The 18376-nt window shown below is 38.6% G+C and overlaps 1 protein-coding gene across 10 annotated transcripts in view; it reads right to left on the bottom strand.

The window, feature by feature from the left end:
• Nucleotides 1-18376, bottom strand: part of NRG3 (neuregulin 3) — a 1141239-nt gene that overhangs the window by 631624 nt on the left and 491239 nt on the right. For all 10 annotated transcript variants that reach the window (XM_035724305.1, XM_035724300.1, XM_035724303.1 and 7 more), the window contains exon 2: nt 13034-13163. In XM_035724305.1, the coding sequence (XP_035580198.1) occupies nt 13034-13163 (130 nt within the window). The remainder of the gene's footprint in view (nt 1-13033; nt 13164-18376) is intronic.

Below are 18376 nucleotides of genomic sequence, written 5' to 3'. Positions count from 1 at the left end.
TTGTCCTTTTGAGAATTTAGTCTTCCATTGTAAAATCGGCTTAACATTTTGTCATGTTTACTCATGAAGGCTTTGTTAGTTTGAAAATAATTTTGAATAAAATTGGAAAAAAATAGTAATATACTTTTAAAAAGCCTCAGATGAATTATCTTGAATGAACCCAGTTCCTGAAGAGATATGGTTTCAAACCACTTTTAAGACGTTCGATATGCATTTCTTTCTCTGAATGTTGCAGAGAATGTTTTCCCCTAACTTAAGGCCCTGCTCCTTGGGAGAAATACTAATTGTCCAGCCTAAACCTATAAATCACAGATGTGGTATATAAAATCCCTCTAACATAACAGAGACCTGATGAGACATTTGGCTTACAAAACTGTTCTGGATGAGAGGAGCATAGGACCAAATCATGCTGCAGGTGCCCAGGGATTATTAAGCAGATAGATGAACTAGTAAGGTAACTAGTAGAGATGGAAGTTTCCAGAAGCTTCACAAACATATTCTCAAATGTGTGTGCATGAAATTTGCTTAGACACAACTTCTGAGCTGCTTTTGGATGGAGGATGTATCATGGTGGCAGGATTTTGAAAAAAACCCTGTGATGGGGAAGACAGGTCCCCTTTGTGTACATGAAAATTTAGTCACTGCTCCAAGTGTGAACAGTGGACAGCAGCATGGGTATCCTCTGGGACATTGTCAGAAATACAGAATATCAAGCCTCGCCTCAGATCTGCTACACATGAATCTTCAGCTGAGCAAATTCTCCAGAGGATTCACCCACTCAACATTTGAGAAACACGAGTCTCATTCACTGTTGCCCCAATTCATCTCAATAATGGAATCATCTGAATGCGGGATTCTTGGGTGCCATCTTAGGGCACCTGAATCAGAAGCTTCAGAGGAGGAGCCTGAGAATTTATTTTTAACCATCTCCCTCAGTGATTCTTACAATCACCGTCAGTTTGACAAGACTGAAACATCAAGAGCATGAAACAGAACTGAGACTGGTGCTCAGTCCTGTCACCTGCTGGCTGCCTATCCCTGAAGAAGCTACTGCCTTCCCTCTCAGAGCTTCCTTCATGACCTCAAACGGTGATACAACATCCCTTTGCAGATGTAATATGAGGGCTAGGTTGGCAACCACGAAGCAGTGTATTAAGGGTCAAAACGTTGGCCTTGCACTTAGTAGGGTGAAATAATCGACGGCTATTAGCATCTTCCTTTCCTTCCCTTTAACACCTCAATTCTGCCCTCTGAAAAAGGCTGGTGGTAGGAATTGCCTAGAGTTCTTTTCATTTACCAAATGTATCTTTACTGAGGAGGTGGCAGGTCCCAGAAGCAAAGATGAACTCACAGCCTAGTGAGAGCATCAGTAGGTGAACAGGTGTATTATAATAGAAACAGAAATTTTGCTTACAAATGAATCATTTCATACATCCAGATAATGTTTTGGTTAGCTTGTGGGGGAAAGAGATCAAAGCTACTATTTAATATCATTAAAACAATCATTACTTCTTTCACAAACGCTAACCCAGGCGGAAAGGAAAGAGCTTTCCAGAGCACTGAAAATAAAACCTTGTTGCAGAGAGTAAGGCTTCCTGTGATTTCAATTGTAGCTGTAAATTAGCCCAGAAGCACACCCCAAACGGTAGCAAAATTATGACCTTATTTAAAGTTGATGCTTTATCAGCTCATCCTTTCCACCAATTCTTTCCAACCTACTGTTTTTCACTCTCCATCATCCTATCATTCGCCTCTATTTTGTAACTACCAGAGTCTGTTTTCCTTCTGGGGGTGGAGCCACCTACTGACACACACTCCCCTCCCTCCTGAGAGTTCCTAATTGAATTTCTGCCCTTCAGGAGCACAGGGTCATTGGGATGAACCTGCTGTTAGAGGGCTCCAGGGAGGCCAGGCTCTGGGCATCATTTCTGTTTCTACACTACCATCTCAGAGCACTCCTCTGCCCCAAAGCCTGGGGTCTGTTTGTTTAATGAAGTCTTCTGTTGAAATAGTAACTCCTTTCCCTGATCCTAGCTATAACTGCATTTATGATGTGTTTAAATGAAAAAGTAGCCTTTGAGGAACTACAAAGGCACCCTTTTTCAGGAACTCTAACAACCTTTCTTTCTCTGGTTTCTGCTCAATGTGTGTATCACTGCACATGCCAAAATGCCACGTGATGCATTCTAAGGGAAACTCTGTATCGTTACCTTACTTTGACCTCCTATGAGCCTCACAGCTGCTCTGCTAGAGAAAAGCAATGCTTTGTAGTTGGGAAAATGAAGGACATTCTACTCAAATGTGCCAATGAGTATCTTCCAACTTTGCTCCCTCACATTCTCCCTGAATAATTCCCCAGTGATCGATGGTCAAGGCATCCTTAAATGGATACACTTAATTCATTAGGAAAATTTTTAGTGCCAGAAAAATCCTTATTTATACTTAAGATGCTAATAAATTAATTTTAGATGGTAGCTACTAAACGGTCTTTGCAAATATTTCATATATGTAGATAAAAATCACAAATTAATTTTGGGTAAATAAAAGAATTCTTGATTTCATAATTTAATCAATAGGACACTGACAGGTTTGAAAAAACCATACTCTTGTCTGTTCTTTCCACTCATTATAAAAATTTAGAGTTTGGGAGAATTAAATTAAAGATGTCATTATGTCCTGATATGTTTTTGATAACCATCTGGACACAAGGGAGGAAATAATTCAGAAAAGAAGTTACCAACTGCAGAATTTATGTCATAAAACTGATTATTCTTAATTGCATTTAAAGTACATTTGAAATTTCCTCCCTGGGGTTCGAAGGGAATTTCCTCCAATAGCAGCTCAACTCTCTATGCCTTTGTTGGCAAGCAAGAACAGGCTTCAAACTGAGGGAGGAATAGGCTCTTATCCTTCCAAGTGCAAATTCATGTTACTTCCTCTCAGAAGCTCTTCCTGGCTTTAGGACTGACCATTGATTTTTGGAGTCTCCTACACAGATATGGACTACATACATACAGATCATACAGACTGGATGATATAGGTCACAGAACTTGTCACACTGAATTGAACTAGAAAATGTCCATCTCAACCCCTCTCTTATTAGATTTTCTGAAAACATTCATCACTATATTCCTACCACCTTCCATTGGACCCTGAACACTGAATATGCTTTTTAAACACTGGTAGGATAATGGGAATAATGTTATCAAATTGCCATTTATATTTTAGTGTATGTATGGGTAAAACTAAGCATACCTTCTATACCTGTCACATATGACATATATATGTATAAACCTACCTGTATCACTCACGTATGACATATATCTCTGAACAAGATATTCTTCAAAACATGCTTCATGCTTTCATTTTTTTTCCTGTTTCTTTTTTTAATTTTGTCATTAATTTCTCATTTTATAAAACTTGAACAGGGGATTTTGTATGTAAATATACTCGATGAAGATATTTCTTCAAAGTTTACCAGTCTAGTAAGGATTTCCCTACAATCTCAAGTGTAGGCTTTGGTGCCAGTGATTGTCAGTGTTTGCCCATCATGGAATTCTATCACAATAGATTGTGGGGACTTCTTGGTGCTCCAACTAAGAGCAAGTTCAGTAAAGGAAGAGGTGTTTTTTTCTCATTTGCCGTTGGACCTCAGTGCCCTGCATGATACCAGATACCTAGTAAGTATTCCATATATGTATGAGTGCGTGTACGTATGCATGTTCAGACTATTTTCCAGGGGCGCATGGGTGGCTCAGTCGGTTAAGCGTCTGCCTTCAGCTCAGGTCATGATCTCAGGGTTCTGGGATCAAGCTCCGCATTGGGCTCCCTACTTAGTAGGGAGCCTGCTTCTCCCTCTGCCCTTCTCTCTGTTCGTGCTCTCTCTCTCTCTCTAATAAATAAAATCTTAAAAAAAAGCAGACTAGTTTCCTGATATTCATAAAAGCACCAGAATAGCTGTGATCACAAAAAAAAAAAAAAAAAAAATAGAGTTGTAGAAATGTACTTCAAGATAAACTTCAGAAATGCTGTCTTCAGCTTCTTTCTGTAGACAAGGAGGGCCTGGCCCTCCTGTCACATTTTTTCGTTTTCACAAACAATGGCTAGGTAGAAAGGTAATTAAAGACAACACTAACTGGATGTTGATGTGTACTTCCACAGCTGCAGAGTAGAGTGGAGAGACCCTGGGCTCTGGGAGCCCCCTGCCCTGCTTTCTCAATCCAAATCCTGCCAGTACTTGGTGACTCAGAGAATGCTCAGCTGATTTGGAAAAGGGGGGGATAATAATACAGAGGTGGTACAATCTTACGAAATTTATATTAAGAAAAACACATAGAGCATACATGCTCTTCTATGAATTTGAGTTTCATTTGAATTACAATCAGGGCAACCACATGTCCTACTGAACTTAAGGTATCCCTGGTGTAGGCTTATTTAACAGAAAAAAATTATTAAAAATGCCATTTACATCTCAAACATTTTTAGGTTTGGATGACAACCTATATGGTCACTCAGATTATAATGTGTGTGTGTGTGTGTGTGTGTGTGTGTGTGTGTGTGTGTGTGTGTGTGATTATGCATAGACAATGTGATCTGGTCCTTAAATATTCTTTTATATATATTTTTAAATAGATGCTCACACCAAAGTGAATTGAAAAGACAAACAATCCTCAGGAAGATGGAAATGTTGCCTAAAGTTGTCAAACAGGCTAGAGCAAGAGTTCTTTCCTCACTAGATGAACAGACTCTGCAGAAGGGTGGTGCATATTCTCTCACTGCCCCAGGAGCCTAAACAGAACATCTCAGCCATCTCTGTCCTGTTCTGAGAAGGTCTTACTGGAATGTTTGCCTGAGAAGCCTGCATGGCAGGAGCAGTGTTACCATATCTAATGTTGTTCACCTCTGTACAGATAGACCATCTCTAGCTAAAAGGATATTTATGGATATGTTCTCAATTGTTTTTTAAATAAACTTGGGGAAAGAATCCATAATTCACTTAAACTGTGGCAAATGTGATCACGTAATTCTGGCTGAGTGCGGAGCTCCCAGGTCGCTCCAACCCAACAGGTCTGGGATCCCCACACACAAGAAGCAGGTACTTAGGGAGGCAGATCCAAGGGTTACTGTGGAGGATCCTCAGCCAGAATGGCTTGGACAGTACGAGGGGAGGGGAGGTTTTTTTTTTTTTAAGATTTTATTTATTTATTCATGAGAGACAGAGGGAGAGAGAGGGGGAGAGAGAGAGAGAGAGAGGAGCAGAGGGAGAAGCAGGCCCCCAAGGAGCAGGGAGCCCGATGCAGGGCTCGATCCCAGGACCCTGGGATCGTGACCCGAGCCGAAGGCAGACGCCCAACCATCTGAGCCACCCAGGCGCCCGAGGGGAGGGGAGTTTTCCGCATAGCCCTGTGCACAGAACAGGGAGAATTTGCCTGACCAAAGGTAACCCCTTGTTCCCGCTTTACCCCTAAGTTTACTGCTTGAATAATTATAATGACCCTTGATTCTGAAAAGTGTTCTTGCCCATGATCTGTTATTACTGTGTTTTTCAATAATTTATCTGGGTCAGTTTAACTCTCCTTAGTGGGTCTAAGCTGAACTTTATGTGCTTAGGAGACTCTTAGTATACCCATCTTGAAGCTCTGGCACAAATCAAATGATCTGCAAACAAAGCTGTGCAGACAGCAACATACGCACCTTATTATATTCAACCCCACTGACTCCATTAAATTCACTATCTGTCTATACCAGACATTTTACTTATACCAATCCTCACAATGATCCTGTGAAGTAGGGATATTATTGTCCCCAGTTAACAAATAAGAAAACTGAGTCACAGAGAATGTGTGTAAGTTGTCCATCTGCTAGTTAGTGGGGGAGCACTGAATCTAACCAACCAGTCCAAATGGGAATCATGAACACAATAAAGGCAAGTTACATTGATGAAGTAGGAAAGGAAAAACATTTTTTCCCTCTTAAAGCTATATTCAGCAAGAAGAAAGTCTTGGAACATCAAGAAACGGTTGCAAAATTGGGAGAAATAACAGAAATTGGCTAATTTGTCAGAGTATCCAAATTAGCAGTGAGAAGCCTGAGCCCTCAGAAAGCACAAGGAATTCTCTGGCCTGACCCTTCTCCCCTTTTAAAACCTGAGTCTCCTCTTAATCAAATACACAGATGATACCCACTCCATTTCTCTCACAGGATTCCAGCACACATGCTTTGGTTTGGTTTCAATATAAGCAGAAGGGAAGAAGAGGAAAGAACTGAGGATGACAGTATCACTATATACATAGTGTCTATTGTGTATTTAGAGTTTTCTATATGTTGCTACTTTTCATTCTTGTATCAATCTTTAGGACCAGTATTTGTCTGTCTCCTTCTGACTCTCTTTTCAATACAGGACTGGAGGTTCTGGTTAAATACCTTGCAGAAAATCCTCATCCAGCCAGTATAAAGGCAGAGTTTTTAACTCAGGACTGTCTTGAATGCCCACATTTGCCTCATGTGCCTCTTATCCCAAGTCATATAAGGAAAACACATTTAAGTCAATTCTTTGATACAACAAGAAACCCAATCAGAACAACCACCTCAAGAAACGCCATTTCACGTTTCAACTAGAGCTGCCAATCAAGTTAGAAAACATTAAAATAAGGGAAGAATCTTTGACCATTAACTTAAAAAATGTGTTTTTGTTCTCTATCAAATGTGCTTCTCTTGTCTTGTGCACAACATTTAAGTGGCCCTTTGAGAACACAAGCTTGGGACCAGTACAAACAGGTTAAAATAGAAGAAGTAAACCAATACCTATGTGTCATCAAGTGGCAAAATTATGTTCACTATGCTGCTCTTCTGTGCTTTTTGAGCCACTGAGACTCTTTTCACAAACTTCATCCACAGAGAAGAGACAAACAGTTATCACTTGGCTCATTTCTTTATGTCAGAGGCAATCAACAGACAGCCTGTTATGAACATGGCTATTGCAAATTACTCAAATTATGTCCGGACTGTGGCAAACGTTTTCATGAACATTTATCTAATGAACTTGAAAATTCTTCTGAGGCTCTTCACCCTGTTATCCAACTCCATTCTTCAGGGACTCTGCCACTAGGCCTGGATTTAGAGATATTTCAGCCTCCATCATCTCCTGCCAATGGAGTTCAGGGATATTTGCCAAACTCCATTTCCATTCTGCCTTGTGTCAACCATGGGGAATCATTAGCTGCTGCACTCAGAGCACTTACTGGAGAACCATTTGATAAAGAGGACCCTCACTGGGTGGGAGAGCTAATGGATCTCCAAAGTGACAGAGCAAAGCACTGACACGGAGGGTCCTGTAATTTTATATAGTATATCATTGGGAAATGGTTACACTATGCCCAGTCAATACTCTTAAAAATGGAAGCTTTGATTTCAAAACCTACTCAGGCAGAATGAGACAAAGTAAGGAAGAGCAACTCCTCTATAGGCCTCTCCCTCCTTTCAATCATTTTCCCTGCTCCCCAAGTCCTGGGAGCATTCCACCCATATCACTGCCCAGTCCATCAGCCCATTTATGGAAGTACAGCCTCAGGCAATGGTTGCTATTGGACTGCTTCTTTCTTTTTTCTAGCAGTTCCATATTTTAAACGAGTCAAGCATCTTCAAGTGAATTACTTGACAAATTTCCAAAATGATCGCTTCAGATCAAATTCAGCTAAAATGCTATCCTTCCCAAAGTTTTGAAAATCCATTTTTACAGCAAGGCTGGCGAAACATCTAATGAGCTTCAATTCAGGGGAGGCACATCCTTTTAGCTTGAATTTGGCCTCAAAACAAGTCTGGCCCAGTCAAATGCCTACCAATCTTTTCAGTCACAATGGCTCCCTCTTTCACTCTAGTGAAATAGATTACAGATAGCACCATTGCCCAAGTTCTTAAAATTTCTAGAAATGACATAAAAGTAAATATGTTAGAGAATATCCTGTTTTTATTCAGAATATTCTGATTCAACGCATTTCTAGTGACTTGCTTTCCTTCTCACCCAGCTTTATTTCTGTAGGATATATCTTTCTATTATTTAGTCCAATTTTTTTATGTTTCAAAACACACAAATTCAGCATGGAAAAGAATTAGTGTAAAAAGTGTAAATGAATTATTAATAAAAGAAGAAGCACACACATTCAAATAGACTTGGTAGTATTTAATCTGGAAGGGCTTAATTGGAAGTTCTCTTATCAGCCTAATGATAATGAACTATAATGACCTTGATTTAACAGAGACAGGGACACTATCTATCTTTCTTAATGAAAAGATGAGAAGCAAGGTCAAGTGTTTTAACCAGGTATTACATAAATGAAATACATGTGTAATGTACAGATCTTAGAAAATTCATAAGGTGTGAAGAAGAAAATAGTTGTAAAACCTATTAGTCTTTTTACTAAGCTCTTTTTTAGAATTGGATTGCTATTGTAGGTTCAACTTTAGAATATCCTGATTTTCATATATACAACATGATATAATGAACATTTTCAGGTCCTTAAAACATTATGAAAATTCTAGTTAGGCTGAATTCATCCAATGCATGGACGTGTTCTAATTTATGTAGAATTATGAATTCAGGGTTTTTTCCTAATACAAATAAATCTGTGGTGAATATTCTTATAAATAAATCTATGTATACATTTCTGTACACTACATTTTTAGAAACAATGTAAATATTTTGAAACATACTGAAACATTACATACAGAAGAACCTTAACAAAATGTACTCCCTCAGGTAGTGAATGAAAATGTGCTTTTACTCTACTCTCAGCAAACTGTTTTTAAAAATCATTAAGTATATAACAGGGAAAAAATTTAATTTGCATTTCTTTGTGAGGCTGAGTATTTTTCATGTTTATTGGTTATTTGTATTCCTTTTTAAGGAAGGAATAAGTTCCCCCTGTTGCCCATTTTCCTACTGAGACTTAATTTTAGTGTTACACTAGTTGATCTATATAACTCATTAGAATATTAATTCCTTGCCATATTTTATTATACAGTTTACTGATAATTTGTCTATCTTTTAATTTTATTTCTGATTTATGGGATTCAGACCAAAAAGCAATGTTCTGCCAGGTTGTTTATTTTTTCCTTCCATTCCTTTTTGTTCAAAAGATCCTTTCAATTGCTGACATAAATAAATATGTAATTTTATTAACTGTTTTCCTCAAGACTTTATTAATTACATCAACTCTTGAATTCATTAAAAACAACTTTTCATATAAAGAAGGAAAGTAAAAATCCAAATTTGATTTGTTTTACCTGATAGCCAACCAAATTTACTGAGCCATCAGCCTCTCATTTTCCCTCTGATTTATGGATCTCTCCTTACTCTACACTAAGATCCAGAACATACCTGGTTCTGTTTTTGCCAGTCCGTCAGCCAATGATCTAGGACTTCATAGTATATTTTAAATTCAGCAAGACCAAGTTTGCCTATTTATTTTTCTTTAAAATCCCCTCTGTCAAGTTATCTTTAGAATCTTGGTATTGTTCTTAAATTTTCATTAGCTTGCTCTATAATTTCTAAATACTAAAAATGGCTTTCTAAAGATACACTAAAGGGTAAGAAAATAACAAAGAGAAAAATATGAAACCTCCCTCATCTCAACATTCATGCTGCTAACATTTTTTTTAAGATTCTATTTATTTATTTATTTATTTGAGAGAGAGAGAATGAGAGAGAGAGAGAGAGCACATGAGAGGGGGAAGGGTCAGAGGGAGAAGCAGACTCCCTGCTGAGCAGGAAGCCTGATGCGGGACTCAATCCCGGGACTCCAGGATCATGACCTGAGCCGAAGGCAGTCGCTTAACCAACTGAGCCACCCAGGCACCCCGCTGTTAACATTTTTGAGCATACACTTTCAGGATCTCTATCAGAGATGATCTAGGTAGATTTGCATCTATTCTTCTCCGGCAAGTAAACAGAAAAGTGTTAGAGCATGATCAATCATTTTCAAAATAGAAAAAAATTTTTGATTCATAGGATCACAATCATAGGATTTATCATAGGATTGGAATTTACTTTTAAAAAACGAAAAAGTATAATCTTGATTTCTCTTAGATCTGAATGTCACAAGTAAAGCATTTAGTGAGCTAGATTGACAGAGACCCCTACATATTGCTGGTCTAATATACTAAATTGTGTTTTTTATTTAACTTGAACCATGGCCCAGTTGGCAATTTATCACAAAGATACCCCTGATAGCACGCCAGTCTCGTGAAAATACTTTCCCTTGTTTTCCTTACTTCCTGACAACAAACTACTTCACTTACCCCAAGTGCATTACAAAGAACAGCACCATTTAATTCCTAAATTCATTTCTGGATGTATTTATTCAACAATATCTTTGTGATAGGAGGTGCTCAATAAACTGCCAAATGGAGAAGAATGAATGAAACATACTACTTAAATAGAGTGCTATACAAAATAGCACATTATTAATAAACTACATGGGAATTCTTAGAAGTGGCTGATGCAGGAACAAATGTAAGCTTTTTATTCACAGCAAAGCGCAGGAGATGAATAGTGGGCACACGCGATGTGTGATTTATTCATACACTCTAGTAGGAGATTTATAGGCATCTATTAACCTACTCAAGTTCCAATTCTGTCTTAGGCTGGTTTTTTGTCATGATTAGCTATGTTGTGACTCGATGTTAAATAACAGGTTGTCTGTGCTGAAATATGCAAGAAATATGAAGACAGAAGGTCACAATTATATATATATATATATATATATATATATATATATATATATATATATATATTGTTCCAGCTAAATCATAGATGTATCTCTGCTTGTGTATGCAAAAAAATTAGACATGCATATATGCACAAAAGCAAAAGATATATTTTCCAGACCTGAGATCCATTATCATAGACTGGATTTGTCTCCCAAATAATTAATATGTTGAAGTCCTAACCTCCAGTAACTCAGAATGGGACTATATTTAGAGAAAGGGTCTTTACAGAGATAAGTTAAAATAGGGTCATTAGAGTGGATACTAATCCAGTATGACCGGTGTCTTTATAAGAAGAGGAAATTTGAATACAGACACATACAGAGGGAAGAAAATGAGAAGACACAAGGGAGAAGGTGGCCATCTATAAGCCAAGGAGAGAGACCTGAAGGAAACAACTCTGCCAACACCTGGAGTACAGATTTCTAGCTCGCAGAACTGTGATAAAATACATTCCTCTTATTTAAACCACTCAATCTGTGGAACTTTGTTACAGCAGCCCTAGCAAACTAATACACCATGAACTAATCCAGAATATAGTGAGGCTGTAGGTTGAAAAAGAGTAAGAATTATTTTTGTTATTTTCAACATTCTCAGTTTTCAAAAACACTAATCATACCCACCTGGGTACTGTGGTGGGGCCTGATCTCATCCTTCCTTTGGGTAAAACATCATCCCAAAAGTCACTGCTTTAGGTGAGACTTCTAATTAATCGCTCCACCAATCAATTAGGAATTCAGACTTAGTTAACTGCATTGCCCACTTCCACATGGCGATCTCTTTAACGTACGGTTGAGTATCTATGAGAGCTTGGATATAATTCATGCTTTGAATGGGTAGATCACTCTTGGCTTTTGCCTTGAGGTCTTAAAGTCAGTTGTGTGCTTTCTACCTCTCTGTCTACACTGACCTAATAAATATAACACAAGAAGAGGGATGTGGGGAGAAGCATTCCTACCCCCTTTCATCCCCAACCCAATTTCACAGAAGACAGAAGTAGGGTGTAAATTTTGTAGGTGGGGTAAGTGTAATGTCACTCCCCAAATCACATGGAAGCCATGCTCTCAAGAGTGAGGAAAGGTCCCAGGTCTGTTTATCCTGACAGAAGACAGAGTAACTCTTACAGAGATCTGCCACCGTCACTCATCGGCTCCTTCAAACCTGCGCCACCCACTGGGACAACGCAACTTCCTCGTGGACTGAAGCTGGCCCTTAGAGCCAGGCAGGATTTGCCAACATGTTCCAAGCTCCTAACTACAAGGCGCATTTCTCTGTGCCGTCTTAATAAAACAACACAGAATGAAGTTTTATAATAGCAATATATAGAGGAAAAAATCATAATTTCCATGCTTCATGATTCAGAATAATTAATTTAGTAAGTGTGTCATATGAGAAGAGTAAATAAAGAGAAGGAAAGGGGTGTGGATATATATGATCACTGAAGCATATACAATTGCAAGAAAAAACAAATTACCAGGGGTAGTGCTGGAAATAAAAGCTCAGTGGGAAATAATTTTTGGATGCTAATTTGATTCTTCTATGGAAGCTTAAAGCTGCAGTGCCTACAAGTGCACTATTTATCTCAACTTGTTTTTATTTTTAGCACTTCTATAACCTTAAGTCTCTAAAAACCAATTAAACACATCCTGATCTCTACTGGGAATTTTCCCTAAGTAGTTCTCTACCTAGACTATAACAGGACTATGATTTCATTTACAACATCTTGCTGGAGAGTGTTTCATCAAGAGAGGTGTTAAAAAAATAATGAAATTAATAAACGAGGGCAGAATCAAGATGAGCTCCAGTCTTCTCTGGACACAGTTACAGTCTGGGGTTTGGTTCACAATCAACACTGAGCCGACAGACCTTGGATAAGCGGTTTGCTTTGCCATGCCACATTCTGTAATTTTGCAAGAAGGTATTATTTCTGAGTACAGGCCAATGTGCCTAAGTCCTGAACCAAAAAATGCAGCCTTCTAAAGTGAGTAAGTAATTATTTCTATTAAAATGGTAGATATAAAAGTAAACCCTTCTTTGCTTAGTCAGGTAAAATTCAGATCTTGTCTATTTTAATTCAGTTTTACCTTCTCAAATACTAAAGATACCCAGCCTTGCCCCTTCCCGTCTTAAGCCTCCTGATTCGGCCGTTCCAACAGCTGGACTAAATGCATCCCACGGAACACCGCAGAGCTCAAACACCACCCCCGCCTCGCCCCACTGCCAGGCCTCTCTGAGGGCCTGCCCCCAGTACTGGCCACCAGTGGCTTACCGACAGTGTTTATGGGAGCCCGTCAGGGTTTCGATCACAAAGCACTCGCCATCATTGAGACAGTATGCGAGGTCCTTGTCTCGGCAGGGTTTGAAGTGCTCAGATCGCTCAGTGGAATAGGTCGTTGTATCTGTCAGGGGAAAACACACAGAGAACTGCTGTCAGCAGCACGTTCCGCCACCACCCGGCCCCATACCAGCCCGGGATCTGTGCGCTGAGGACTTCTCCTGGGCTCTGACCCTCCGCCTCCAAAGAGACAGCACAGACCCTCCACTGGACTGAAGAAATGCACCTGGATATGACCACACTTTATGACTGAACGTTGTGTGCCCCCCAAAATTCACATGTTGAAACCTAATCACAATGAGATGTGATATCAGCAGGTGCGTCTGTGGGAGGGGATTAGATCATGAATCGGATTAGTACCCTTATAAAAAGGGCCCCAGAAAGCTCCGTCGCCCATTGCAGTCATGTGAAGGTAGCGAGAAAATGGTGCTCCATGAGCCAGGAAGTCCTTGCTGCTCCCCAGACACTGAATCTTCAGGCACCTTGATCTTGGACTTCCCAGCTTCTAAAACTGTGATAAATAAATTTCTGTGGTTTATGAGCCACCCAATCTGTTATAGCAGCCCCGACTAAGACAAGCACTGTATTCAGTCGTCTTATTTCTCCACTAGATTTTAGCAATTGGAATCACTCTATAAGCCCCCTTAGGGGACACATTAACAGTAAAAGCTGAATGATTCTGCAGTCAAACACCTCAAACCTGCTTTTGTTAATTTCAGTTTTTAACAAACACATTGTATGAAAGATTGAAACAGGATCGCCTTCCCTTTATTGTTGCCAAATGTCATTAAACATCTGATCACTGCATATTGTGACTGTTCTGTGGAAACCAATGTCAGTTTCTATGAGTTTTTTGTTTGTTTTTTGTTTTTAGTTACAGCTCTAATCGGCTAATAGCTGAACAAATTATTCTTCCACTTTTTCCTTTTCTTATGTAATTAAAATGCAAATGTTCCAAATTCTGAAACAGAATCTGAAATGTGAAGAATGTTTCTGGTAAATACCTAACAGAACCAAATTATTGTCATTTTTAAGCATTATTTTAAACATTTGTTTTTAAAATCATAATTACTTACATTTTTTAAATTAAGCTGTATGTCTACATCCTTTTCCTAAATATGAAACTAGCCATAAGTATGTGCTATCTACTAGACACAGACTCTGTTATCACATGTAGACATTCTAGTTTCACAGTTTTAAGCAACTAAAGTATTAGCACCAATTCCACTGCCATATTGGAGAAAAAATTATATTTAAAAAGTCAAAGATAGGGGCATCTGGGTGGCACAGTCATTTAAGTGTCCAACTCTTGATTTTGGCTCAGGTCATGATCTCAGGGGTTGTGAGATCAAGCCCAGAGTCCAGCTCTGTGCTCAGCGGGGAGTCTGCTTGAGATGCTCTCTCTCCTCTCCCTCTACCCTACCCACCCCCCCCTTGCTCATGCTCTTTCTCTCTCCCTCTCTCAAATAAACAAATCTTTAAAATATAAAATAAAAAGTCAAAGATCAATAAATGATTCTGCATTTAAGCTCTTTTAATTTCCTTTACTTAGATCTAGATTAAATAATAATGTCCAATAGCATGGGTTATTGTAACTAACCAGCTTAGTAACTGGAAGTCACAATGAGCCTCTTCCTGTTCATCATCCAAATTGTGGAGAAAGTGATTGCCCTAAAAGGAAATTCACTCATACCCTTCCCACACCTAAAAATCCTCAGCGGGCCCCATCCCCATAGGAAAAACTCCAAATTCCTCAGAGAAGGACTGAGACCACGTAGAATTTTGCCCTCTGGGGTCATCTTGTACCCTAAGACTCACAACTCAATTTCCAATTATTTTTCTATTTCTTCAAACACAAGGAGCTGTCACACTGCTCCTTCTTCCTGGATCACCTTTTTCTTTGCTGGAAGACATCCAGAAATCCTTCAAAGCTTACATCATCCATCTTCCCATTGTGTCTCCCTAGCACCTTTGATCACTCACATCACTGCATTCAACATTCAACCTGCATGTAGCCATTTGTTCACACGTTTCTCTGTTTCTTTAGTCTGTATGTTTCTTAAGGTCAGAGGTGGAGCCTTGATTCACAATTGGTGTTCAGTAAAAAATGTCTTCAATAAATCTGGATCACTCTAACACTGCTAAGAGTTTAAATGCCATTGGTAAACGATATGATCATGAAAGACATCATTACAATCATATAAAAGTGAATGCGTATCTTACAACAAGTTAGATATAATTTCACATCAATCTTATCATTTTAGTATACCTACTTTAATATTGAGGAATATTGGAAAAACAAACACTGCTCTCAGAGTCACAGAAATCTTCACTCACATACTGCTCATATAATGTGGGCATTGAAAAAGCCCACTTCTAATATCTTCTTTTTTTGGTGGTACAACAGGAACTTATTTTTCCACTTTAAAATATCTGTCTGTTAATATTTTGGCACAAAATAAAGGCTCTGCAAAACAGAAACATTTTCTGTTTTCCAGGAGATCTCCTCTACAGAGATCTGTTATTCAAGACAGCTTGCAATAAATAGTTACACAGAATCAATCTCTCTTTCTACGGGAAATATTTAAAATTCAAGAGCTCTGAGCAAAATATTCAATACGAAACACCACACAGTTGATTGCTATGCTGACTGAAGTATATTAACTCATGATCAGTTAGTTAAGTTTTCCTTTAATTTCTTATTATCCATTTATTGATATTCACTGATCATTCCTCTAAGAACAGCTTTTCATTAACATAACCTACAGCATAAAAAGTGAGATCCTTATTTTATAATCAGTGGTTTTAACAAGCTACAGACTCCAAGAGCAATACAATGGCAAAGCAATTACAATCAATTAGTTTCCATCTGACAAGTGCTGTCTCCAGTGGTTACCTCCCCATTCTACCAACTGCCTTCCCTATCATGTTATCATGTATCAGCACATTACAGAGGATCAGAGACCCAAGTAAATGCCTCTGCAAAAGTCCAAGGTGAGAGAGTACAGAGATGTCAGGCTTAACATGTACTCGGGTTTTCTATTTCCATAGCTTAGAGAATCCAAAACTTAATATAAATGCACATGCTTATCCCTTGCAATGACTTGACTGGATTCAAAGAAACACCACTGCTAAATATTTTTAATATTTTAATACAATAAACAGTAACAGAATGCTATGCTTGATCCTTCTATCAGTATACTGCAATCATCAGTAAATTTGAAACCTTAGAAATTACCTAAACATTTCACTATATAGTGTCCATATATCACTACTCACCTAAAATCACACAGGCATTGGGCAAGGTAAATAAAATTCACCACGGGGTAAAATTTTACACTTGTAGGGCATCATGCCAAATATGTCAATGGAAAGATAGAAAAATTTCTTAATGGAATCACTAGGCTGTTATACTCTAAGACCACCTACCTACTTTTGTAAAGTAGTAAATAAAGTAAATAAGTAAACTGTGCCTAGTCACTGTTAGGCTTTCTATCACTCATAACCAAACACAGCCCATCAAAGAGACAACAATAATTTTGGATGATACCCTCCAATATTTGCATATCTACTTATAAGGGCATGTATGTATATATTTGGTTAATTATCTTACATATAAAATATATTAAAAACATCTAAAATAGAACATAAATGCAAATGAGATAACAGTAAAGTATGAGGTATACTTCTGTATTTTCTTTCTGTGCCCTAAGGTGACACAGTGTGCTTTAAAATATCCAGGTGAGTATTTTGTTCTAAAGAGGAAATAGGGGACATTTGGGAGAATGACATAATGCATGTGATCTAACTCCAAACTTCCATGACCCTAATAACCTTGGGACACCTTAACAATCAGGTATGGAACTCTCATCTGTAAACTTACCCAGCATTTTTGAAACCTGTTTATATATTTTAAACTGGTTCACTTTTACAATAGTCTAATACACTAAACTGGCTATAATATATGCTACTATTTTGTTATGTATTTAAAATTCAAAGGGCATCTTCTGTTTCTAGGAATGTAACTTGATAAATTTGTTATAGAGGTTTTGACTGTCTTCAAAAAAAATCACAAGGATGAACATCCAGGCAAGTAAACTAGGAGAAGCCTACTATTCCCATGAATTCCCATTTGTTTTTCAAGGTTCACTCTTACTCCAGAGTAACTCCTTCTCAGACATCATTCACTCCCCTGCATCAGCCCAGGAATCTCCCATCTGACCAGGCCATGAGCTCCTGAGGGGCAGCGTATGTCTTCACATCTCTCTGATCCAAGATCTTATGGACGGCCTGACACAGAGGTGAACACAACAGGTGTTTATAGAAGAATGATCTTTTTATACACGAGCAATTTTCTAAATGTTCTATACTGAAGACTGTGCATGCTTTCCATAAGAGAAAAACCCCGTATGAATAAATGTTTAGAAGTTAGGACTCAAGAAGAGCTTCCGAAGCAATTTAGGTAAAGTGTATAGAAATTGATGAGAGGAGGGAAAAAAACAACTCCATAGACAGAGGGGACGGGAGGAGAGAAAAAATTAGGGATGGTATTCTCAAAGAGAGGACAAAGGAATGTTCAGCTTAAGATGAACAGAGATGGTGCTAAGGATGGGCCTTCCAGGCGCCATGATCAAAGTTCAAGGTCTCAGGCAAGCAAGTGTAGTTGCTGGCAGGAGGAACTAGTACTCATTCACCTGAGACCGCAGGAGCTGTACAATTATCCAGACCATTCATTTGGCACTTGTTATATGTAGTTTATTTATTTTTTTAAAGATTTTATTTATTTATTCATGAGAGACAGAGAGAGAGAGAGAGAGAGAGAGAAGCAGAGGGAGAAGTAGGCTCCCAAGGAGCAGGGAGCCCGATGTGGGACTCGATCCCAGGACCCTGGGATCATGACCCGAGCCGAAGGCAGACGCTTAACCATCTGAGCCACCCAGGCGCCCCGTTATATGTAGTTTAATGTGTTTTCTTACATTTTTCTGAGTTTTGGTCTCTACCCCCAGGGAGGTCAGGGAGACTGCTCTGCTTTTAAGTTTTGTATTCTTTCCACACCATGTAGCAAACTTAGTAAGCAATCAGTATACTAATTAAATGTAACAGCGGGAAGTAGTGGTGGTTAATTCATTAAAGGAAAAATGGGAAGAAAATGTAAGGCTGGGAAACAGAAATCCCCGCAGATTTTGCAATGGAAGTTAATTTTTTAATGAATTAAAACAATGACTGGTTTTCCCCCTTAAGTACTAAGTTGAACCTGAATATTACTCATTGAGGCTT

This window comes from Zalophus californianus, chromosome 15 (assembly GCF_009762305.2).
Source record: "Zalophus californianus isolate mZalCal1 chromosome 15, mZalCal1.pri.v2, whole genome shotgun sequence".
In the NCBI taxonomy this organism is placed as follows: domain Eukaryota; kingdom Metazoa; phylum Chordata; class Mammalia; order Carnivora; family Otariidae; genus Zalophus; species Zalophus californianus.
Note: the sequence above shows the minus strand (reverse complement) of the source record. Positions and strands in the feature narration are given on the sequence as shown.